The 25,859-nt window shown below is 39.4% G+C and overlaps 1 protein-coding gene across 1 annotated transcript in view; it reads left to right on the forward strand.

Annotated features, from left to right (window-relative positions):
* Positions 1-25,859, forward strand: part of LOC309698623 (thrombospondin type-1 domain-containing protein 7A-like) — a 180,982-nt gene that overhangs the window by 53,937 nt on the left and 101,186 nt on the right. The window contains exon 4 of the mRNA XM_082521193.1: positions 9,478-9,659. Coding sequence (XP_082377319.1) covers positions 9,478-9,659 — 182 coding nt within the window. The remainder of the gene's footprint in view (positions 1-9,477; positions 9,660-25,859) is intronic.

Consider the following 25,859-nt stretch of genomic DNA (forward strand, 5'->3'; position numbering starts at 1 on the left):
ACACTGGGAAGTAACGAGGGGAATGAGACACAGAAGGAGGGCACAGCTGGGAGAAATCAGGACTGACGAGACAAGCAAAGCAGGACGCATTCACATGAGACACGGACCATCAAAGTAAAACAGGAAGTATCACACAGAGACGCGAACTTGACACAGTGGAGACAGCAACTAAGAAATACAGAGACATAAACCATAAGGCAGAGGTCTAAGAACCAAAATACACAGGGAAATACTCAGCTGGGAACACAAGAGACTAGACTAGAGAGAGTAACAAAAAACCAACCATGAGAACATAATGCACAATGCAGAGTGACAGAAAACAAGAAACTCAAACATGCAAAGACACACAATTACACAGAACAGAGGGGACACAGAGAGACATGAAGGGCAAGGGATCAAAACTAGAAGCCATAGAATAAATCACACACAAGTACAATAATACAAAAATCACAAAGAACTAAAAACGCTGGGTCAGGAGACCCAGGACCGTGACAATATATTATAAAGTATACAGTAATATTTATAAAGCAAATAGACCTGGTAGCTGTAGGGGTGGGAAACCTTTTTCTTCAAAACCATTTCTCCCGTGTAGGGAGGGAGGTTACATGCCTGTATTTAATTTTCGGATTTTCAGTCTAGTAGGTTAGTTGTGTTTTCATTCTTGATTGTTCTGTTTGTTTTCTTGGCTGTGCCCACACTGATGATTTCTGCATCAAATGAAAAATAAACTATTCTGTTTTTGAGACTGCAAATCTCACTGTAGCACTAATCCTTCCATTTTCAAGCTGTGCTTGTTCCTCGCTACAGTGGTCCCTCGCTATAATGCGGTTCACCTTTCGCGGCCTCGCTGTTTTTTTGTGCCATTTTGCATGCTTTTTTTTTTTCAGCGCATCGTGGTCTGCGTCCTGATCAGCTGTAGACCATTGTCAATCAATCTCCTCCGTGCCGTGCCTCCTGTACAGTACAGCATGTGTTCAACTTGTAAAATTCACATAAATCTTCGATCCTAGCAGTCTGACTCTGAAGTGCTGCACTGTATGTTTGTAAGTTTTCTCCCCAACAAACACAACAATATCGATGAAATTTTTGCAGCGTCAAAGGCGCCTGCAGTAGCACCCAAAAGGCAGAGGAAGATGCTAACCATCGCACAAAAAGTTAGACTTCTGGACATGCTAAAGGAAGGTAGAAGTTAGCGTATTTTTTGGATTATAAGGCGCATTAAGTGAAACAAAACAGTCAGATAAATCAAACTTTATTCAACTGATTCTTCTTGCTTCCTCCACTTCCGTATCATTGATTCATTAATGTTGAATTCTCTGGCAGCTGCTCTGTTCTCATGTTCTGGACCTGAAAACAGGGTTTGATCTTTGGTTTTGTTCTATAATTCTGGACTTTTTTTTCTAACAAGGTTTGAACTTTGAGAGTTTAAACAAAACAGAAAAGTGTGAAAATGTTCATGCCTGTCTGAGAAAAGTGTATAAAGTGTGTAGTGAGGGGTTTCACAGCCTTAAAACATCTATAATAATTGTAAAAAATAAAGCTGGCTACGTCGCAGATTTCACTTATCGCAGGTTATTGTTAGAACATAACTCCCGCAATAAACGAGGGACCGCTGTATAGGATTGTCAGGGTGGCACAGGTTTTCAGGGGACTCCCTATCTGACTTGGTCCTGTTTAGATCACTCAGCTTTAGACACTGTCGATAGGAGTAGGATTAGTAACCCCACCACCAATCTGACTTTCTTGTACCACTCTACTGAAATGAACATAAATGATTAACTACTCTCAAAACAGTATTTCAGGGGGAATAACTCTGGGAGTTAGCCCTGTAAGACCCAACCCATCAAAAAATAGCTGGAAAATTCAGATTTTTTTGGAACTGAGATGTTTATTAACGCTTATGAAAAATTCACAAAATGTTTTTGCTATATCATGTTCGTCATGATATATTTGTTATATATTTTTTGTATTGCACTTGATACATTGGCCATTTTTGGCAACTTTTTGTTAACAACAATGTTAATTTTAGACAAAAAAAGAATTTTGTCCATAACATTTTGAAATTATGGCAAGTATTCATCATGTTGATGAGATAGATGTCTCAGTATCAAATATGGTACAAAGGGTATTATAGGGTTAATATTAATTAACAGAGCACGCAAAAGTTACTATTCTTCTGCATGGCCTGGTGTGATCAAACAATCTTGAGCTACTTTAAAAATATCTAAATAGCTAAAATTTTCCATAAAGACATAATAAGGTGAGGCATCTGGAATCTCATAAAGTTTGTTGCTGGTTAGTTGATTTGTCCTGTTAATATGACTGGTGCACATATGTCTGTCCAGTTAGGTGGTAATACTGAATTTATGTATTTATCTTTATCACAAAACCAAAAAACGACATCTAACAGCCATGTGCCATTGCCTACATCATAAACTTGCAAGCATTGTGCATGAGGTTTATTGTAGCACATTATAAATCTAAAGAGTCTTCCTCTTCTGCTCCATACAGGCTGACACAGTATTCTTGCGTCAGTGTGTTGACCCAGAAAAATACCACTGTTTAGTGGTATTACATGTCATAAAAGATTCCACTCATGTTTGGGTTTTGGATGATATCAGCATCATCTTACTCTTATCACGGGTGTCATTTTTTTGTGATATTCTCAAGTTACTCCCCCTGGACCATGCAAAAAGGGAAAATTGTGTTTTTATCATGTAGACCACAGGTGGTATGGATTTTTTTATGTCATAGGACAAGTCTGTCCTTTAGAGAAGTAGGGGTTGCTAAGGTAACTGTGAAGTGATCTGATACATGTGGAAGATAGATTGTTGCATGGAGAAATGACGATAGTAGCACAACATGTCTGTGACTTCTCAGTAAGACCAACATCAGGTGGTTGAATGGTTCTGAGTGCACCTCACTGTATCCAGGGATGGTTTTTTTGCTCGTTAGCCTTTTCCTGAGCAACTATAAGCGAATTCAGACTGACCAAGGGTGAGCAGCTGCATCTGTTAACACAGGTGCCATCATGGCACTGCTGCCTGTTTTGCTACTTCATCTGCTTCACTGTTGCCTTTAGCTACCATGGTGTCAGTTTTCTGATATGCCGGGCATTTAATTGCTAGTACAACAGAGGGGAGTTGTAGAGCTTCTATTAATTGTGAGACAGCTTCCCCATGTGCTATTGGTGTTCCATCTGCGCGATGGAAGCCTCTCTGCTTTCAGTTGTTAGCGCTGACATGGCACATGGCACAAGCAAATTGGAGTAAACATTTAATCTTTTACCTGTAGCTATTTTACAGGCAGCTGTCAGGTTGTGGAGAGCACAGCTGATCAACCATTCGTGCTTGTATGGTTGTGAAAGTCTCAACAGCAGAGTTTAGTTGAACAGCGGCATAACCAGCATAGTCAACCTTTTCATCCTGAAAACAGGAGTTGTCCACAAATACAGTAAGATCAGCAACTATTGTTTTTATTGTGCAAATCCTCATGTGCTTAAGCTTCTCAGTATGCTCTAACAATCATGTGAGTTGCTATCAGTTGGCAACATCATCCTGGTTGCAGGGTGCGCAGTGTTGCACCAGTGGTTCAGTTCTGGAACTTTGAGAATTGCCTTCATAGCCCGTACACCTTGGTTGGGTAGAAACAAATCTGGAGTAGTAAACTGGTGTGATGTATGAAGTATCACTGGGTAGCCAATTGTCAATAAAGATGCCTTTTTAAAAACTGCAGCTGCAGCTGCCTGGTCCTGATAACTGGGTGGCAGGCCAGCTTCTATGTTGTCAAGTTTAGTGCAGTAATAAGCTCGAGGCTTCATACATGGGGGTGTCTCGCATGAGTACAGCATTTCAATTTCATTCAGTTTCATTTATATATTGGTTTAAAGTAATCAGTAGCCATTGCCCAGTGATGGGGTAGACTATATATCTTTCTTCAGTGCCTCAAAGACTCCTTCTGCACCTTCTGTCCATTGCAGCTTGGCTTTATTGTTGCTTCGACTTATTGTCCATATTATAGCTGATCTCGACTTATTGTCCATATTATAGCTGATCTCGACTTATTGTCCATATTATAGCTGATCCACAGGCGGCTATATTCTGCCATTCACAGGAAAGAAAACACCTGGCCCATGGTTAACTGTTTGGGCGCTTTGGTCACAGCTTCTGTTTGGGAAGGAGCAATTAGCCTCCTTTCCAATCCAATCCAGTTTGATCTATATAGCACTTTAAAATGGCCAGCACAGGACCAAAGTGCTGTACAGAAAATAAGTTAAAACAGTAGAATAAAAGAAAACACCAAAAATAAATAAACAAACACATAATACATAAAAATTAAAACAGCCCTATATTAAAAAAGAAAACAAGATAAAACAGCAAAGAATAAACTAAAAACAACTAAAATAAAACTAAAAACCCACATCTCACGTGGTGTCAAAGGCCAGGGTAAAGAAACAGGCAGGGAAGTGGCCTTTCTAATCTCTAAAGGGAGATTGGGAGCTGCTACAGCAAAAGCACGATCTCCTCTAAGTTTACGCCCAGTCCTGGGTACATTCAGGAGCAGCTGATCAGCTGACCTGAGAGAGCGGGTGGGTGTATAAGGCTGTAGCAGCTCAGAGAGATAAGATGGGCCTAGGCCACGGAGAGCTTTAAAAGCAAATAAAAGAATTTTAAATTGAATCCTAAAAGAAATGGGCAGCCAGTGAAGTGAAGCTAAAATAGGGGAAATGTGTCCTAATGGCTTTTTTTTGCCAGCTGCCTGAGCTGAAATAAGCTAGCTTTTTATCACTGCCTTAATCTGATTTTCAAACTTCAGATCACAGTCCACTTTGACCCCCAGGGTTGTGACAGCTAGTTTAACATACTGTGCCAAGGTATCTAAATACACATCGGGGGTCTCGGTGGGGCTACCAAAAACCATCGCCTCTGTTTTTCTATCATTGAATTTTAAAAAGTTAAGAGACATCCAAGCCTCAATGTCATCGAGACACTAAAGTAATGGCTGTGTAGAGTATGTGCCTTTTTTCTTTAAAGGGACATAGATCTGACAGTCATCAGCATCCTTTCCCCACAAAGTTGTCTACCAAGACACTTCTGTGTGTTTTTGTTGGCTGAATTGCAATTCAAACCTAGGTCAGGTGGTATAGGTGTACTACTGTCCAAAGAGAATTTGTGAATCAAGGTGCATGTTAGGGTGCCTGGGTCGTCGACCCAGTGTTTTGTGTTTTTGGGCTTTTGTTACGTTTTGTCATCCAGCAATCAATGCTGAGTTTTGGAGTGCACTTTTGCCTGCCGTGAGTCTGCACTTTGGGTCCTTTTCCTGCCTGCACACAGCCTTCACACGGCAGTGCAAGGGTAAATGAAAAAAGCTGAACACAAATCAATCACAGTATACAGCTGAGCATCAGAAACAACAGTGTGAAGCAGTGATTCATGATGCATTGATTGCTCTGAGGCAACGGACCAAACAATAGTCTTGGAGTCAGGATGTTGAATTGCTAAAAATTGTTGTATTGCAGAAACTTATGATTTATTAACACTTCAATAGAGGGCGGATACCTATTGCTTGCTGTAGAGTAATTTCCATGGTTGTCTTACTCACCAGGCTCTTGGCTGCCATCACAAACATTTATCAATATTCTAATGGTACCAATCACTGCTGCTGAAACATGAATTTGTTTATTTTCAGGTAGAATCCACTCAAGTACTTTCAGAGCAGATTCCCACATGGGACCTAGTTTATGTGACTCATTCAAGCACGGTATCACCAATGCATGATGGGTCTTCATCTAGTATTGATAATAGTAAGTTCAATTCATGTCATACCAGAGTCGATCTATTGTTTAACGGGATAGTCTCTCCTTCAATGACCATGCTAATTGTAACCCCAACATACATTATTTGCACTAAAATAGAATAGCCCTTTATTGTCATTGTATGTGTACAACAAAATTATGGGTGCTCCACGCCAAATGTTCAGGAATAAAATATAAATAGTAAGACACCAGGAATAAATAACAATGAGTTCTTCACTCTGTTGAAGTGTGGGATGAGAATGATTATACAGTTGGTGTTGTCCAAACTGCCTTAGTCCTGGTTGTTGGTCATGTTAACTCATACCTCATCTGCCTCAAGGACCTGTTGGATTAATGATGTGCTGAAGGTTGCAGCATTGCTACAGCTAGAGCTGGTGCTTGTGGTTTGCTTCTGGATCAGTGGTCACCAACAGCACCTTTCATCTTGTCTTTCTTTTGTTTGGTTAGTTTTCCCAGCTTTAGTTGTCTCAGTTTATTTGTCAAACATTTGTTCATTTTATTTGCTTGGTGTTTTTCCTAATCGTTAACATGATGGACAATATGATCTACAACCAACAGCCATGCCAGCTTATTCAGGCCTACCACATTTCCACTCACTTTTGCACTTCATGTAGCATGGCCTCCACTGTCATTACCTTAAACAGGGTTTCTGTTCCAAATACTGCCTGTTTCACCTTTGAATCTGCTTTGAAAGTTGTGAAGAAATTTGGAAAGATATTAATCATCTGTAATTTTTTCTCCCTTCACTCTGGAGGGGTCTACTCTTTCTGGATAAAATGTTCTCAGTACCTCCTACATGTCTGTGTGATGTCCTCCAAACCCTTCACTGTCTTTCCTTTGGCATAACTGTGGGAGCTTAGCCTTGGTAAACACATCTCCAGTAACGCGTTTACCTACCACATGCATTAACAGAACTTTGATGTCTGCAGCATTACTCCAGCACTGCTCTCCTCTAAAGCACTGATAAATTAATTTGCACCTTCAGTGAGGTCTGCCAGCTTATCTGCCAACCCTAGATTGCAGTAGGATCTTCTTTTGGGCCAGAAGAGTGATCAAAAGGACTTCCTTCTGGCACCAATGATTATTATTTTGATTCATTAATGGATCTTTAAAAGGATTCACTCTGTGATGAGAAAAGTCATTGGGAAAGTGAAGGATGTGTTTATGTAGTTGCTTTTCTTTTCGGAGAGAGTTTTCTTTCATGTTCCACTCAATGAGCCTTTGGACCCCCAGATCTGGTGAGGGATGCCACAGGGGCTGAATTTTGCTCCAGCTCTCTCATTTTGTATCCCCTCGACCACACTTTTTACATGTGCCAGAAATTTCTTCCAACATCTCTGGTTTATTAATTTCTCTAGCAAATAGGGTGTGTATGGTACACGTGCAGATCTATTCTATCTGGTTGTTTCTCAGCTTCCATTGTTTCTCTGATTTCATTTTCCAGTTGGTCAGCTCTGCCTGCTATTTGGTCAGCATTCATTTTTTCGCTCCTTGTGTACTCCATCCAGTCCTTCAATGCCGACAGCTCTTCAGCCACTCTGCTGTCACAAGATGCTTCTGTGCTCTTAACCAGGCTTTCCTCTCCTGTGACCAAGGAGCCAAACTTCCTGGAACATTTAGAATTATGGGGTCATTCACCTCTCTGACTATCAGAGGCTGTGTTAGTGTAGGAAAAGCTGTTCACATGCTGCTATTTACATCTTCATTCCAAAAACCTCTGGAATTCCCAAAAATGGATTTAACTCTAGGGCTGCTGTGAGTGTGGCTGATTACACAATCTGCTCGATTACTGCAGCTTGGCTTTGGTAAACACGTCTGCAGTGATGTGTTTACCAAAGCATCATCTTGATACTTCAATACTAAACCCAAAAATGTTCTCATTCCTTGAGTTTCTGTTTGTTTTGAGTTTATATTCAGGCAATGATTTCATCTTTACTGCTACTTCCCTTTTTTCTTTATAGATATCCCATTATTGTTTAATATGAGTTTACATAGTACAGTATTTAGCCTGTCTATTTTTTATTGCATTTATACCATATCCTGTTTAATTTGCCTTATTTATTTATTTATTTATTTATTTATTCTGGTCGTTTATTCATAACTTTATTATCAGTTTTGTCCTGATTACATTGTATCACCAATATATTATTCACCACTGCCCGTAGATTATAGATTGTTAATTTCAGCAATCACAGTCAGTGCTCCTATATAAACATTACTATCCCTAACAATGTCCACATTCAAGCATGCTCGGTCACATCTAATTTCTTGTTTTGCTTATACATGCGTGGTCTTAAGGTTTTTGCTTCTAGTTATACTTATTATTAACTCATGAATCACTTATAGTCGATTAGTCCACTGGAGGGCACCCTCATTGGTGCTTAGCAAGATTTTCTCTTTTACATTTTCTGTTTCTAGTCACACTTACTGGATCATTAATTGCTTAAGGCCTACATCTGCACTGCCATATGGGGTGGAGCATCATTTGATCCAAATGATCTCAGAATCAGCTCACTGTCACAAGCGATGGCGGGGACTCAAGCGCAGAGCAGAGTTCAGTTTTATTTACACAATCATCAGGTGCAGAATATATACAGTGGGGGAAATTCGGAGTTACTAGGGTCCAGGGGGAAAATCCGAGAAGGGGAAGCTCTCTCACACATGCTCTCTTCTTCACACATGTCCACACAGCGGGTAGGTTACGGGTCCAGGAAAACTACTCACAAGAGAGATCGGTTACGCAGAATCACAGATTTACACACGGAAACTTCACTGAGGCTAGAGGCTCACTAATGTGTCTCACACAATCATCCAGCGTTGAGACTGCGTCTCGGCCTTAAATGGCAGACACATAATGGCAGCCTGACGGGCAACAGGTGTGAGGGCCAAGGGCGGGAGCCCGCAGTGAGCTCCGCCCAGGCGGAGAGGCAAGAGAAAGGGAGAGTAAACAAAAACACATGTAGCCTTGCGGGGCCGGCTGCACAGGCACGGGGACCATGACACTCACTCCACTTTAGTTACAGTCATTCTCTTCCTTTCTGTCATTTTCAAAAATGTTTTCCTTTTTCTAATTACTTTTAAATCTCTCTGCTAGCACCTTTTTCTTTTCTTCTTTCCTTATTTAAAGGATTACCTTCACATAATACTCTAATCAACTCACACACCTATATAAATAATATACAGCAATTTTACTCTTATTGTACACTTCATTGAAAACTGTTGTGGTCTCTATGAGCCCCTTCATGATGCATGTTTACACATTTTTTTATAAACCATATATTTACTCGAAGTCATGTGCTAGTTTGATTTGATTCTATTCTGACCGTTGTTTCATGGTCAGAAACACTAAATTAATATGTCAGCAGTCGCTGCAGGAAGACAAGCAGCAACTTGTCAATGGCACAGAAGACCTGCTCAGCTCCTTAAAGCTGAAAGTATGTGTGATAGTCAGAAAATGAAGCCTATTATCAAGTAGGCTGTGCGACTCGCTGATTAATGGTCTCAATAGCTGTACTTCACCTTCACAGTTTGATAGTTTTTGCTTGTATCTGCATCTTTCTTAGAAAATAATGAGCAAAAATGTTGTTCCATGTTATCAGTTTATTTATTGATTCACAAAGGAGCTATACCTATATATTCTTCTTGTTGTCACACATCCGCAGGTACAGCTGGAAGACCACAGAATGGACAGAGTGCAAGGTGGACATGCTACTGAGCCAGCAGGACCGCCGACGTGGAAACCATACAGGAATGTGTGGAGGTGGTACTCAGACTCGGGAGGTGTACTGTGTGCAAGCCAGCACTGACACACCATCAAACCTTAGTCCTCTCAGGAGCAAAGAAGGTAATTTTTCTGTTTTATTAAACAAAAACACTCCTGAGAAGGTAAATGTTGTCATTGCATTGGTCTTTTTCAAAATTAACCTCCATCCGGTTTCATTGTCTGATTAAGGCTTGTTTCATTATATCTTAAAACCACTATCATCCTTACAAGAACTGATTTCAAAGGTAAGACAAGCAAACAGCAAAGGAACAGAATGAATGGAAAATATCTGTCTGAATGACAACACTGTGTATTACTTGAAGTGTTGCTTAGATTGAGAAAGCATTTTGTGTTGTAATTCTCATACTAATTTTTTATATATGCATGCTATTTCAACAGAGGTGGCATGCATAGTACAGACATTGTATAGTGCAGATACTTGTGTTAAGAAATACTCCAGTAAATCTTGAAGTACTGAGTCAACTTCTTTACTCAAGTAAAAGTGAATACCATAGACATAAAGCAAGAAAGTAAAAAGTAGCTCAGTGAAGACAATTCTATCATCTATTTTCGTGCACAGGTAACTGGACCTTCTGCAAATATAATATTAGTGCATGACTAAATACTAGTTTTATTCAAACCTAAATTCTAATGGATGTACTTGAATCTGTTACCTAGGACAAAAGCAGTAAAAGAGAATTTTAAAAAAAAAATACTATTTTCTGTTGCCTACATGGTAGAGTGGGACACACACCTGAACAGAACAATGAGGGGTTAAAGTGAGAGTCTGCAAGTGAGGGAACACAAAGATCTGCTGTAGTGGCTCAGCATGGGGAAAATATCAACAACTCACAATGATTTCTAACATGAACTCTGACAGATTTTCTTAGTGGACAAGCTGTGATCAACTGACCCGCTGCTCTTTGTGGATTTACACATCTGAACTCAACAAGATGGAATTAGATGCTTCTAAGCTTCTAATCTTGGCTGAGTTTCATTTCATACACTAATAGTATACTGTATATGTTCTTTATAATAAACAGTATAAAGGTAGGATAATGATTGAATTCACTGAATGAATCTAAGCATCATCATCTTAAATGTAAATTAATCTGTGCTACACTTGATGTAACCCAACAGTAGCCATAAGTACCACAGCCACAGTGTATCAGTGCACAACACAGTGCTTTACAGTAAAAAATCACCACATGTAAGCTAACCTGTTTATCCTGCAAAAAACTACCCAGAATGTAATACAATTTGAATAACACAAAATTAGTATACTTACTTTTTGCAGGATGCTTCACATGACATTACATATAATTTTTAAATCTGCAGTGTTAGTAAGCAGCCCTTAAATTTAAATGTAACCTCTCTTCTTCCTGTCCTGTTTTGCCTTTTCTTAGATCTTTCACTATTTCTGAGTGAAGTTAGCTCTCCTTTGTTTTTCTCCCTGGAACTAAGTCAGGAACTTTAGCTAGTTTGTTTGTTTGCTGATGTTTGTTGAGCTAATTAGACATGTTGTAGAAAGGTTATTTAATGTAAAAACAATATTCCCTTTATGCTTATCCCTCTTAACCCTCTGGTTTGTTCAAAATCACTTTCAGCTTGTTCGTGGCCAAAAGTGGCCAACAGATTAGGTCTGTAATTTTTTATTATTTTTATGTTTTGTTTTGTTTTTGCCATTTTTTCTGCATAAAGCTTTTAAGTAACTTCAGTTCTTTTCATAAATATAAGATAATTATTACTTTTTAAATTTATAACCCTTTAAACACCAGTTTGTTTGTCCACTGCACTAGCCGGAAGACAACCTCAAATCTCGCAATTGTATATAATTGCATTGCTACTGAAATTTCTTGTATTATTTTTTTTGACTTGGTTTTTAAGATTAGCATCAGTGCTGTTCATCAAGACCAAAATTTCAATCAAATCCATAATTTTAACCCTTTAAATACCAGTTAAATCACATAATTTTAATGATTTACATAGGGATAAAAGCATAAAATCCCCATTTTTTTCTAAATAATACATGCAAACTGATTTCTTTTCTAACCATGGTGGAGGTTAGATGCATAGCAATAATTAAAAGTATCAATGAGTTTTATGCATCTTTGGGTTTTTTTGCAGTGACAGAAAAACAAGAAAAATCCCTCTCAGCTTGTTCGTGGCCACCCCCTGTTTATGTTTACCAAATACTATAAAATTAATATATATTAAAACATTTTTCTACTTTCGTTGACTTGATTTTTTTAATTAGCACCACTCCTAGTCATGAAAACCAAACTATAATTCATATTCATATATTATACCCTTTGAATACCAGTCAGATTATGTATTATTACTACGCTTTTGCACCTTTTGCACCTTCTTCTCATTTTGATGGTGGGGTGTGGGTCACACTCTGGTTCAGACTACTGTATCTTGAGATCATTGGCAGAAGTGGCTGGGAATTAGGGACAAGGGTGTCTTGCAGTTGTTGAGGTCCAGAGCGTTCTCACTCCCGAGGCGTAACATGTCGACGTTTTGTCACGTCCCGCGGCGTTCCTGAGGAACGCGAAAGGAGACCTTCGGCGTTCTTATGGTACGCGGTGGGTTATGGCTGGAATCCAGTGCAATGACGCTCCCGCGGTAATAGACGTTCCAGCCCTGTATTCCAGCCCTAAACCTAACCTTATCCCTAGCCCTAACCATAACCTTATTCCAGACCGTAACCAGGACTTTAATGATGTTAAATAGCGTGTTTCTAAGCGATTTGAAGAAAAAGAGCGAACATGTGTAGGTTCAGTCCAGACGGTTCTCATATTTCCTCTTTTTCCGAGGTCGTCATTTAGGAACGTGGTGGGTAGCCGAAAACGTAATATGGTGACGATTTGTCACCTAGCGTAAAATGTTACGCTTTGGGAGTGAGAACGGGTTGTGAGGTCACAAGCATGTGTCCCAGCTCTCCCAGGATCACTCTTCATTTGTAGGTTGTAGAGGACTCCCCCACTTCAGTGAAGTTGTTTCCGGTGGGACAAAGACATCGTATCCCAAGACATCCAGGAGATTGGAGGAAAGAGCCATCAGCCATCAGTTAGTTTTCCTTCTACAACTCGAGGTGCCAACATCCTCTCTAAGTTTAAGATAATAGTTTAAGATAAGTTATCCAAGCTGTATTTGTGCCTATTGTAGTCCAGGATTGCTTCTTGCTTCCAGGCTTCCTCTACTACCCATCACTAACTGCTGGTTCCCTGTGTGTTGTGGTCAAAAGAAGCGCATTCCTCTGTTGCTTTGGCATGTGGGATATCGCCGTGGTAGTTTTGGTGAAGCGAAAGACAGACAACAAAATCTTTCACTGTTGCAACTGGAGGAGCTGGGGAGGAAGCTCTGGTTTGTTTCCCCTGTGCCAGTTTTCATCTGAGGCAAGGCTGGACTGGGACAAAAAATCGGCCCGGGCATTTTGACTAGAGACCGGCCCACCAGGATAAAGATTGAAAATGTGACGTCATTCAGGGGTAAAACCGCAAAGGATTCTGGGAACTTGTGGCAAGAGGTACTAGCGCACGCAGGCTTTCAATTGAACTCAGTTACACAGCGATAAAAAGAAACCCAAAAAATGTCAAGAAGCTGTTGTATTATTAACTGCAATAGCCGGTCGCATGACAGCCACGGGAAGCCGACGGGTAAAGAGATCGCTTTTTTTATCGGATTACGTCGTTGAAGAGAAATTTTGTAAGCCATGTTTCCGAAGTAAGAGCCGACGGATGGTCTGGATATACCAAATATAACGTCTCAGAACACTCCAGCTCACATGTTAGTCTGCTCCAAGCATTCCCACAAAGGTCAGAGTTTTGCAGTAGTTAATGCATCATTTTTCTTAACATAATTGGTGATATAGGTTACAAGCAAGTCTGGCGCTGAACAGAAATTGTCGCGCTATGCTCCTTTGTTTATTGTGCATAAATAGTGAATTGTCCTGACACAATATTGCGTTTCGCTTCTGTTATTACCATGGTACACTGACAAAAACGATTTGTGAGACTGGTAAACTTACCTTTGTTCGTACCATGGTCTTTCGTTCCACACGGTGCATTTCAAGGTCCTGTACCCATCCGTCGGTAAACTGTACCTGGGCTTGTTGCAGTGACCTGAAGTTACTAAACTTCATGAGTGTATGCACTCACTCCAAGAACCGTATAATTATAAATCTGAGCGTGGTGAAAGTTGGGCAGCACGCTAATGTATTTTGTCCCTCTGTGTGCTCGTAAGGGTCTGACCCTCCTTTGATTTTTTCCTCGTATCTTTTCTTTGTCTTTTCGTCGAGTCTGTCTTTGTACGGACCGGCATTGTTCTCCTTTTGTTTTGTACATTCCTTTTTTGTGCAGCAAAGAAAAAACAAGAAGGTATTGGAACCGGAGAATGAACGTTTTGCGGTGCTGCAAATGCTTGCATTTGATGCGGTACTTGGATTGTTTTGCCACGAGTTCCCAGCATGCAATGCGCGAAAATCACGTGATTGCTAAACAAGGGGGAGGGTGCATCCGGCCTCCTCGGCTGTAATTGGTCCAGCCCAGAGTCGATCATGACCAATTGGCCAATCCAACACCTTTCATTATATATACACTTCCTAAAAAACAAAAAAAATCCATCGGCCCATAAAACAAAAAATCGCCAGCGGCCCACCGGACAAATGCCCGATGGCCAGTCCAGCTATGATCTGAGGAGTTCCTCTGCCAATGTGACTGAAGTAAAGACGTTGTCCTCGGAGCTCCTCCGTCAGTTGGAGTCTGAACCCCATCCCTTTTTTACTTCCTGGGAACTTCCAGTGTTGTCATCCAACATGCTATACATTGCTTTATTCTGGTGTAGGCTTACATCTCCACTTCATCTACAATCCTCACACCTTCGCCTCCTGTGCAGGTTCGTAAGGGTGCACAGCAGCTAAAAGATCTCCTTTGTTTTAAAAAAGTCAAAAGTAGATCTCTGGCTGCTAATGCAGGAAACTGCATACAGGGTGAGCCCTGGTTTGATACCAGTGGGTACTGGATTGTAGAGCAGTCTCTCTTCAGTGGTGGGACCCACATGGTTTTCCTTTCATGAGGGATCCACTCAGTCACCGGCTCCTCGGTCTCAGAAAATGCTCCTATGTTCTTTTCCATCAGTTGCTCAGCCTCCACCTCCATGCCCCCCAACCCCAATCCTCCCCCAAAGAAGAGGATTCAGGCACTGGCTAGTACTCATCATCAGTGGTAATGTGGTCAGCAGGCACGTGCAGAGGGGGGGGGGCTAGAGGGGCTTGAGCACCCGCCCCTTTCCTGATGTGTGCCCAAAGTGCCCTTTTGTTGAGGCAACTTTTTTTAAAAAAAAGAAAAAATTTTAATGTGTGTGTGTGGGTGCGGAGTCCTGTCTGTGCCCCTCAACAATAATATTTAACTATTAATCATAGTTTTGCTAAATAAAAGGATCTGGCTTGCATCAGTCAAATGATCACATTTAACCAATGATCGCCCTCGACGGCAGAACGCGCTGGTTACGAGCCGGGAACGAGCTCACAAAGAGCACGCGCATTTTTTGCCGTCCGGAGCTGCAGGAGAAACACAAGTTAACTCAGAGACACAGACTGATGCGACAAAACCAGTAAGTAGGTGTACAGCGCACACTGTAGTGTGTAGCACACAGGAGTATTAGCTTATTACGTACACGTTGGTAAGCTGTCTTGTTGCAACTGACGAACTGAAACAAACGAGCGTGCTGTGTGTGCAACAGCACGACAAACATTACCTGTCCTTTTATTAACTGCACAGGTAGTGCTGGTCACAGCTGCTGGCTACCTGTGTAAGGCTGTCATGGGTCTGTAGCTCTGTCACCGTTTTAGTGAACATATTTAGTTTTAAAGTAAGTTTCCGGGCTTTTCCTGCCTTTCTGGAAGGATTATATTTCACTAAAAAACGATCTAATATGCATGTTCACAATTATGCATTATTATAATTATAATATATTAAAAACACACGCTGTATTTTAAAGAACATACATTAAGAAGCAGATTATATTAGATTTATATTTTTAATAAGACAAAATTTGGATTTTACAGCAGTAAAATGATTGTATCTCTAGTTTAAAAATGTAATAAGCTTTGCCCTGCACAGAGTGGATAGTGAAACAAATGGAATCATCATAAATACATTATTTCATATTTATTACTTCCCCCTCCTCATTGCTTTATTATTGTAGCTCTAGTAATAAATAATAATGTAAGGATTCTGGATCAGCACCATGATGCCCATAGTATATACAGTATTCTGAAGAAGGTCTAAAATGTCCCTGTGTGTGCATGTGTGTGTTTTATTTAGATGGATTTTTTTTTTAAGTATTACTCATGATATAACATTGTGCAGACATGGCTGGTAAGGACATGAGGAGGAAACAGCAGGAGCTGTGTGAGGCTACTAAAGGCAGGGCTATAACATTTTTCTCTCATCATTTTATTATAGATTAAGTGCAAGAGTTGTTAGGTGTGGATAATTAGATTATAGTTTATTGCAATAGCAAGTTGTGCCTTGTTCTCAGATGGACAGCAAGTGGAGAGTGATATATGAAATGATGGGATGGAAGGAAGAAGAGAAGCAAAGAGTGATTCACAGGCAGAGCCTAAATTATTTCTCACAGTTTTTTGTTGCCTTATGGTTCCAAGCGCTGTCACCAATCTTTGCATTTTGTTATTATCTCATGACACTTGTTTAATCTGCTACCATCTCTCCTGTGGACTTTTTAATGTCTACAGTCTCAGATCAACACAGCCCTGCCCTCCAGCACTATCAGCAGCAACCCCTCAACAGCTAAAACATTGGTTACGTTTGCTTTGCCTTGTTGCCCATATTAGATTCTTGATGTATGTGTGTTGTTGTTATTCAGCCTGGTTCAATGTGCCCCTTTTTAACTTTGAGCACCCGCCCCTTTAAACCTCTCTGCACGGCCCTGGTGGTCAGCTTCTTTGGAAATTGTCCTCTCATCTTCTGGAGAAGAAGTTTCTTCATCTTGGGCAGATGTGTTTTCTTCAAGGTCAGAGGACTGCTTGAAGAATAAATGATCTGGAAGCTGTTAGGCTTACTTACAGCAGTAGCACTGTCTGCACCTGCATAAACTCCAGGACACGTTTATAAACAGTTTTTGTTGTTGTTTGTGCTGCAGCTTTGAACTCTGCAAAATGTCCTGTGATCGGGTTTTGTTTTGTTTTGTTGAGTTAATATTTTGAGTATGGTATCTTTTTATGAAAAATACAAGAGTAAAAGTGCTTTTAACATGTGCTTCAAAGCTGAGTTTGACTGGAAACATCAAAGCTCAGCAGCCTGCATCCACAGAAATTCACTGCAGCCTATGTGTGTGAATGTGAGAGTGACTGACTAGTGGCATTGTAAAGCGCTTTGGGTGCCTTGAAAAGCGCTATATAAATCCAATCCATTATTATGTAATGTTTGATGTGTCATAATTTATTCCAGTCTATCTTGAAAATACATGTTTCAGAATCAGAATCAGAATACTTTATTAATCCCGAAGGAAATTAAGGATGTCATGCACAAACACAAACTATTAGATCCTTAAGATCAAACCTATGTCAAAATTGTTTCATTATTTTGGTCCATTGGAGTGTGGTAAGCCATCAAAGGCCGCTACTAGAAACGAGAATTATTACATGAAATCGCTTGCTTGGCCAAAAATGGGTAAATTATGTAATTTGGTAAAAAACATTAAAAAATACAATTTTCATGTGTTGAGTTTAGAATGAAAGCAATTTACCCTAAATTGTATGATTTAGTACTGTCAATAACAAGGAATCAAAAAAGGTGGTTATAATGGGTTTCAATTGGCCAAAAATGGCCACGATAGAGCCAAGAGGAACAATTTGGTGTATAGTGAATATTATTGACATTATTAAGGAGCTGATGTTGAAAATTAAAAAATCTGAAAAAAATACACACCTTTGGGAAGTTTCATTCCATTTGCATTAACAGAATGAAAATGGTCGAAAAAAGAAAAGTGAAGTGGCCACAAATGGCCAGGATAGAGATGCTCACTACAACATACAGACACCTGAACCCATTCCCGGCCCACTTAAACTACTGAGTATAACGCTATAAATTATACCTTTGAACCTAAAGTAATGAGCCTGATTTGAAAATGTCAGGAGTACACAGCAAATCCAGCATGTCCAAATTAACACTGTCGGATTTGATTTCAACACTATTAAAGTGTCTATATGGGTCCACACCAGAGAGTGTTAATTTAACTCTTTTTGGAGAGTTGGTACGTTAACTCTGATTTAGTGTTAAACACCAAATCTGTCTGGAGTTGATAATTTAACACTTAGTGTTAAGAGTTTATATATTAACTCTCAAAGAGTATTTTAGTTTAACTACGTAAGAGTTATCTTCTAATTCATTCTAAAAAGCGGGAATTTTACTGTTCTGAACTTCTAGAAATTTCTTTTGGAAATAAACATTTACTAAAAAGACGCAATGGTTTTTGAAAAACATTTATTCTGAACTGTGCACCACAATTTCAAAACATTTTCTGAAAGATGTAACAGTATACATGTTCTCACTTTCATTAGAATTTTGTTTATCAAAAGGTCTGACATAGATGAGCTGGTAAATGCAAATAACAGCATTCTCATCACTTATTTCTTCAATACAATATGCATGTCCTTCATTCATCCCTTTGTGGAACTTCAACGCACTTCTGCTCTCCCCCATATTCCATCTTCACAAGCATATCCTGTGTGGAGATTGAATAAAAATTAGTTGACACTAATTAATGGCACAAATAATCCAGTAAACAATTGTAGCACAGTAAAAAAAAGGAATCCTTTTTGAGCCATTACTTGTGTAAAGTATTTTCCCAAAAGACAAAGACACAGACAACAGGTAATACTGAACTAAATGTAAAACCTCAACCTTTTTCATTTTTACCTAAACTGTGTGCACAAAACTCTGGAGGGATCTATGCTAACGTAGAACCCAGTCAGGACGTCTGCTACTGCTGTTTGCTCGCTTTTTTATGGGCGATCGTTTTCAGGCTCCAAGTAGCACCATTATACCAACATTTCACATTCTAGACATTGTTTTAGGTGTATTTGACCAATAGTTTGACTGAAAATTCACATGCAAGCTTTTTTTCAAGGCTGTGGTATTTGCCCGCAAACAATACCTTTCAGCTAGCTAAAACAGAATATTATGCTATCAGCGAGCAACATGGCTAATGCCTTTCACACAGCTTTGTCTCAACTCCAAAGAGCCACAGAAGTAAAAGCTCATAATAATAATTGAAACAATCTTTGAAAAAATGACTTACCAAGCATGGCAAACAACTCAAATATGTAGAGCAAAATGTTCTGAAACGGCTTCACTTCAGCTTCGATTGGAGCCGTGCTGGGGGCGGAGTCTGTGAATTTACTCTGTTGGTGTCATAGCCCCTGTAGGAGTTCAGAGTTAAGAGGTCAAGAGTTAATGTTTCCATTGTAACACCTCCAGATTTGACAGAGAAACACTCATTTTTAACACTCGATTTTAACTACTATCATTTTACACCTCAGAGTTACATTAAAAGAATGTGACTCTGCTTAGAGTAAAATTAACTCTACTTTTGCAAGAAGACTATTAACACCAAAACATTTAACACTTTTGAATTTGCTGTGTAGAAATACAGATATTTGTGTTGAAATGTGGGGGGTAAAAGTAAAAAGTAAAAAACAAGAAAAATAACTACTGAGATAAAGTACAGATAGCTGAATATTCTACTTACCTACAGTAACAAAGTATTTATACTTTGTCACTTTCCACCTCTGCAACGTATGTTGTTTTGAAACCAAGTTGTTGTTGGTCAAAGGCACGTGCCAGGTTTTCTGTACTCTGGTTTTAAGTAGTGGTCGGCGGATCGATCCAAATATTGATTGTATCGATACCAAGTCGTCATCACTATCGGATCGAGATAGCCTGATGAGATCGATTCTTTACTTTAAGTTCCGCTCTTGTTTGCAGTGCTGCAGATGAAAGACGAAACAGCCAGACTCACCGCTCCTGTGTCAGCGCAGAGCAGGCACACTTTGCCCCCCCCCCCCCCCCCTCTTGTGTTCAGATGTTGCGCTGTCACGTGACGTGACGCTTTGGGGGCTTCTCAACAGGACTTGTTTGTTTTAATTTGTTTACCGGTTTACGTGCACTTTTTAATTTAAGATTTTTCTAAAAAATTGATAATACAGCATTTTCTATTTAATTATAAACTTTGTCCTAATTATGTCCTGGGATTTAACTATTTAATAATAAAAAAGGAAACATCACAAAAGACACTTAAGGTCATGAAAATTAATTGAGATTTAGCAATTCAATGACGCATCCACCTTATTTATAGAAAAGTATTGGTATCGGCGATGCAGTATCGCACACCACTAGTTTTAAGCATTTAATGGTGGCATTGTGGTTAGTGCTGTCACTTCTTATTAAGAGGGTTCCTGGTTCAAGCCCTGCTGTGTTCAGAGCACTCTGGCTTATTCCTCACAGTCCAAAAATATCAATGTTGGTTGTAAATAAGCCACGTATGTCAGGTGCTGTTTAAATGTTATAGTCTAAAGTGCTTTAAGAGGTCAGGAAGACTATAAAAGGGATTTCTAAATGTGTTTACAGTAAAACAAATTATCCATTAAAAGTCTAGTATTTGTTAATAATTCCTCAGCTTGTTTTCACGCAAATTCAAATTTCCAAAATTTCCAAATTCAGTCTGTAACAGCTACACAATGATAAGTAAGTAAAAGTAATTTTTTATTGATATAGCATCTTCCAAGATAAATATAAAAAGTGCTTCATAACAAAAACGCTAAAATGATTTTTAGCTGAGTGAGAGAGTTGCAGAGTTTCTGTCTAATATAGTTTTCAGCTTTGCATGCTGCACAGTGAGCAGGCTTTGAGCAGCCCTCAGGGACCTGCTTGCGACGTATGGATTAAAAGTACGTCTGTAAAAGTTCTTGATGCTTGGCTATGTTGAGCTCTAAAAGTCAAAAAAAGATTCTAAAGTGGACTTTGACGTTGACGGAAAGCTGGTGTAATTGAATTAGCAAGAGTGTAATGTGAAGACTTAGTGAGGGAGGTTTTTCTAATACAAATAAATAATGCATGTAGACATGATGAAGTAAATTCATCAATAACAATTTACAGTTCAGAATGTGACACAGTATTTGTGATAAATGCCAGATATTTAACACAAGTTTCTAAAGTGAAAGCTGCGCTAAAAGTTGCTAAGCTTTGTGTAGTGAATATGGCAAGACCGAGAGTTTGCATTACCTTAACTTTAGGTTCAAACAAGGACTTGTGTTTTCTCTCCATTAAACTGGAAAAATGGTTAGCCATCCAATGTTTAATAGAGTCCAATCACCTTTGCGAAATCTGTAGTTTAGATACATCTTGGGGCTTAGAAGAGATATACAAGTGGATATAATTTGCATGGCAGTTATTGCCTTCATATTCCACATCTTCCCGAGCTCCTCTCTCAGTCCTTGGTATTTCTCAAGCTTCTTGTGTTCCCTCTTCCTGATGTTGCTATCACTTGGTATAGCTACAGCTATCGTTATAGGCCTCTTCCTCTGCTTGTCCAGTTTCTTTGCATGTGTGTCCTGCCTGCTAGCATCTTGTACCCTGCTGGTATGTGCTGGAATCTTTCAGGGCATCTTCACACATCCTGCACCTCGAGTCTTGCCTGGTGTGGTAGATGGCAGCCTCTATCGATGTCGCATGCTCCTGTGCTGCCATATGCAGTGCACTGTGTTCAGCTTTGTCAAGCTATTGGTAGGAATTTTGATATGAGTCACTTCTGCTGTCTGCCAGTGGTATATGCCATACAGGGGCCTGTTCTTCCATGACCTCCTTGTCCCACTTCTTCCTTGGGTTTCTGCTGTCTGAGGTATTCACTAAGCACATGATCAGTTGTGGCCATTTTCCTGATGTACTCATAGATGTTTGCTTTTTAATCCTGGACAGTGGTTCTGTCAATCACTAGTCCACAGTCTCCTTCCAACTTGGGGTTGTGGCGTTTCTAGCAGCCTCTTTCGTTGTACATGTACAATAAGTAAAGACAGTAAAGAGCTGTTCTGTTCATGGTTCCCATTTGCCTGTGCGATTCCAAGGTACTTGTATCTGTTCTCAGTGTTTGCCTCAGTTGCCTTCTCCCCTCAGTTCTGATTACCTTCCCTCTCTTTGTTACCATCCCTACTACAATGCTCCTGTCGGAATGAAATTCTGATGTCATTGCTGTAGATCCTAGTAGTGTGGATCAGTAAATCGATGTCTTGGTCACTACAGAGCACTGTTTTTAAAGAAAAAGGGCAGTACGGTGGTGCGGGGGTTAGCACTGTTGCCTCACAGCAAGAAGTTCCTGGGTTTGACTCCACCATTTGGCCGGGGCTTTTCTGTGTGCATGTTCATGTTCGTCTGGGTTTGGTCCGGTTACTCTGGCTTCCCACAGTAGAAAGGCTTGCAATTAGTTAAATAACATGCCTTAATGATTCTAAATTGCCCGTGAATGTGAGTGCGAATGGGTGTCTGTCTCTATGTGTCTGCGACAGAATGGTGATCTGTCCAGGGTCTGTCGCCCTATGACAGCTGGGATAGGCTCCAGCCCTGTTATGGATGTTATAGAACCAATCCTCTTCTTTGTATGCTCCTAACATTTAGGAACATGTTAAAATTAGGAATTTTTGCTTGTCTCATTTTAGTCCTTGTCATTCAAATCAATTACATTGAAACTATTGTCACTTCTTAAGGATTCGATGTGAAATAAGAGCTTTCCTTCCACAGACAACCCCCATCTCTGCCTTTTTGTAAAACTTTCTAACTGAATGCATTTGATGTGTTTTGTTCTTTGATTAAAATAATTATAGAACTTTCATCTGATTTTTAAATTACTGTTATAATCCCAGTCCTAAAAAGTAGAGAGTCCAGAGTACATTAATAAACCTGATGTTAAGACATCCAAAACTTTGTGACATCATGTTGAATTTATAATAAAGTGTAATTTAAAAATATGCAGAAGTCATTTTCACATGATGGCATGATCTAACAACTCAAAATAGGGCTGTTTAGTTTATCTGGTCTACAAAATTCAGCCCAAATAGTTGATAGGAGTTTCACACTTGATCCTATACAGTTTCATTTGCATGGTTGCAAGGTTGAAACTGGGTTTGGAAAACAACCCCCTGCAGGTACGAGCATTGGACTGAAAGTGTCTTTAAAACCAGCAAAGAACAACTCTGAAACACCTCCATCAAGCCTGGAGAGCAAATCGAAAAAGAAACAGCTTAAAACAAAAATATAGAATTAATAAAACTAAACTTTATTGAAAACCAAAAAAAACACATATTATGATTTAGTATTTCTATTAATTAGATCATGTACTGACCTGAGTATACTGATTAGTGCCAGTTGCACTCAGCCATTCATTAATATTGCTGGAAACATCAATGTACTTTTACAAATGGGATGAGAGGAGGGTCAAAAAAAGAAAGGTGTGGCTCTACAGACACCCTTGTGAACTACAGACACCCATTACACAACATCCTCATGACCAGAGCCAGGGACACAGACGGGAAGAGAAATGTGCTAAACTTGACTTGGCTCAGTCCGGTGTTGCCTCGCCGTGCAGGTTAAGACGAGGAGATCGAGAATATTCCAAAATTAACTGGGTTGGACAGAAGTGGGATACTGACAGTCAGTGAAACTGACCCTGAGGGGGAAGTGGATTAGAGTAAATGCAGTTTTGGTTGCTTGAACTAGACCACTGGCCTGGGAATAAAAAGCTTACTTTTAGTTCATTGAATTATGAATTATTTATTTTAAAAGTACCTGTTCTATTTTATTGTGTCTATTAATGTTCTATTAATTTCTTATTTATTTTACTCTTTCTGTGCACTTTGCAACTGTTTCTCTGTCAGAAGCCCTTAATAAATAATTTTTGATTATTAAGGTCCTGATCTGGTTAACTTAAGACATTTCCATCTCCAGGCATATGATTTATCAGAAGACCCTTCGATTCTTCTATTTCACAATGCTTATATAATTTTGTAATTTACACTTTAAAAATGGCAACAGTAAGGGCTATATTGGAACCTTGCAGTTCGACAGATAACAAGTCACTTAGAACGCAGCATTGTGGAGACAACAGGATGTGGCAAACCAACAGGGAAGATGCTGTAGCTGATCAGTGTCTTGACTGGGCTGCACTGCCAGGTTGCATTTAGGTGTTACATGTGTTTTCGAAATAGTGTATGCATCTAAAATCCCATTTGATACATTTTTATATTGAGTTTTTCCTTCTGTTGTGTGCTTAATTAATATTTTTATAATGCAGAAATTATACATTTGTATTTTTATAAAATATCATCTGCATAAAAAATGGCTTCATGGTCTATGGTGGCTGTTTGAATACATTTTTGATATTTTCATTTTGTCTGATTAAATCCTCTACTGGCTCTATGAAAAATGTAAAGAGCGAAGCAAAGAGAAGACATCCTTATCTAGTAACATTGTGGAGCGTGAGGATAAGATTAAAATGTGAGATTTATTGATAAGTAAAAGTTGTTTACCTTTAATAACATCAGTCTGGTCAGGATGAATTAGAATTGGTATGATTTTGTCTTGTCTAGATGCCTGAGCCTCATTTATAATTTTAATGTCTGTATTGATTTGAGAAAGCAGCTGACAGTCAGAGAGGCTGGCGTAATCTTTATTTGGTTTGGAAAGCAGGGTGATCATTGCTGTGTTCAAACTTGGTGAGACTGGTTTTAAAATCTGAGGTCATTCTTATGAGTAGTGGAGATGGAAATGAGCAGAAATGTTCGTAGAACTTCGCAGTGAAGCCATCAGGTAAAAATACTTTCATGTGTTTTTCTTTCTTTATTCATGTTTTCTCAGTTTGCATACAGTTTTTATTATTGCATTAAAACTTATGTTGTATTAGCAACTCAGTGACTCATTGAATGCTGTAAATTAGTGACTTTATCCATCTTAAGGTTTTGATTGGTTTAGTGGCTCCTTTTTAGAGATTTCTCTCAAAGAAAGACAGGACCATATTACTGACTGGAATGTCTTAGGCTACGTTCACACTGCAGGCGAAAGCGCATCAAATCCGATTTTTTTTGACCCCCTGCGACCCATCTATCCCATCATGGTCTGACAGTGTGAACGACACAAATCCGATATTTTCAAATCCGATCTGGGTCACTTTCGTATGTGGTGCTGAATACGATACATATCTGGTGTTTTAGAAAGCGACTGCTGTTTGATGGTCAGGTCGCATTAAATCCGTCTTTTACGTCACCGACACAAGACAGACGCCAATTATCAGCGCCGGAGAAGCGCCCGAGAAGACATTGCGAACACTTCCTGGCCATCCAGTGTAGATGTCAGTGAAACTGTTGGGAAGACAACGTTGGAGAAACGTGAACATTTTATTTGTACTGTACAATCTGTAGATTCTGACAGAAATCTGCAGCTATCCTTTGAAGCACCGCTCCTCTAAAACAGCAACAAGGATCATTATTAGGTTATTTACATTATTATGTAAATAACAAAATAACTTCAAGCAAAAATTGGGAAACGTAAAGTCCGAAGTCTTTATATTAAGGGCCATCTATCAAACAATGCTGTTTGTGCTGGGTCTAAACAGAGCGCGTTGTGTGTGACGCCTTCTTTTGCGCATGCGGGCCGCTTTGGGCATTCACACTAGAGCGCGTTTGCTGTCGCATTTTATTTGTAGTGTGAACGAGGAGACAAAAAAATCGGATTTGATCAAAAAATTGGAATTGAGCATTAAGACCTGCAGTGTGAACGTAGCCTCAGAGTCACTTTGTGTATCCTGATCCCACTTAATCCAGCTCCACCTGTCTATTTTGCTTAGCCTAATTTTTTCTGGTATGATTATTAGTATTTTGTTGCCAGAACACCCCAGTAAGACAAAAGAATCTGAAACCTTGCGATATTTTAAGATGGGTAAGTGAGCTCTATTGAGCACATGTTACACTGGTGGCCTCACACACCTCTCAACAGATGCTTAATTAAACTATGCTCTAATATTTGTTCCAAACTCTACCAAAACATTAAAAACAAACAGATTTTGTTGCTGACTAGTAAATTGCTTTTGACCACAGCAGTGATATAATTTCTTAGAGCTACTGTCATTGCAGAACTTGTGATTTTTAATTCGGATCTAATTGGCTGATAATTTAGCTGTTGTAATGTAAGAATTTGCTCTCTAAAGATGATC

This window comes from Aulonocara stuartgranti, assembly GCF_965226115.1.
Source record: "Aulonocara stuartgranti genome assembly, chromosome: 22".
Lineage (NCBI taxonomy): Eukaryota > Metazoa > Chordata > Actinopteri > Cichliformes > Cichlidae > Aulonocara > Aulonocara stuartgranti.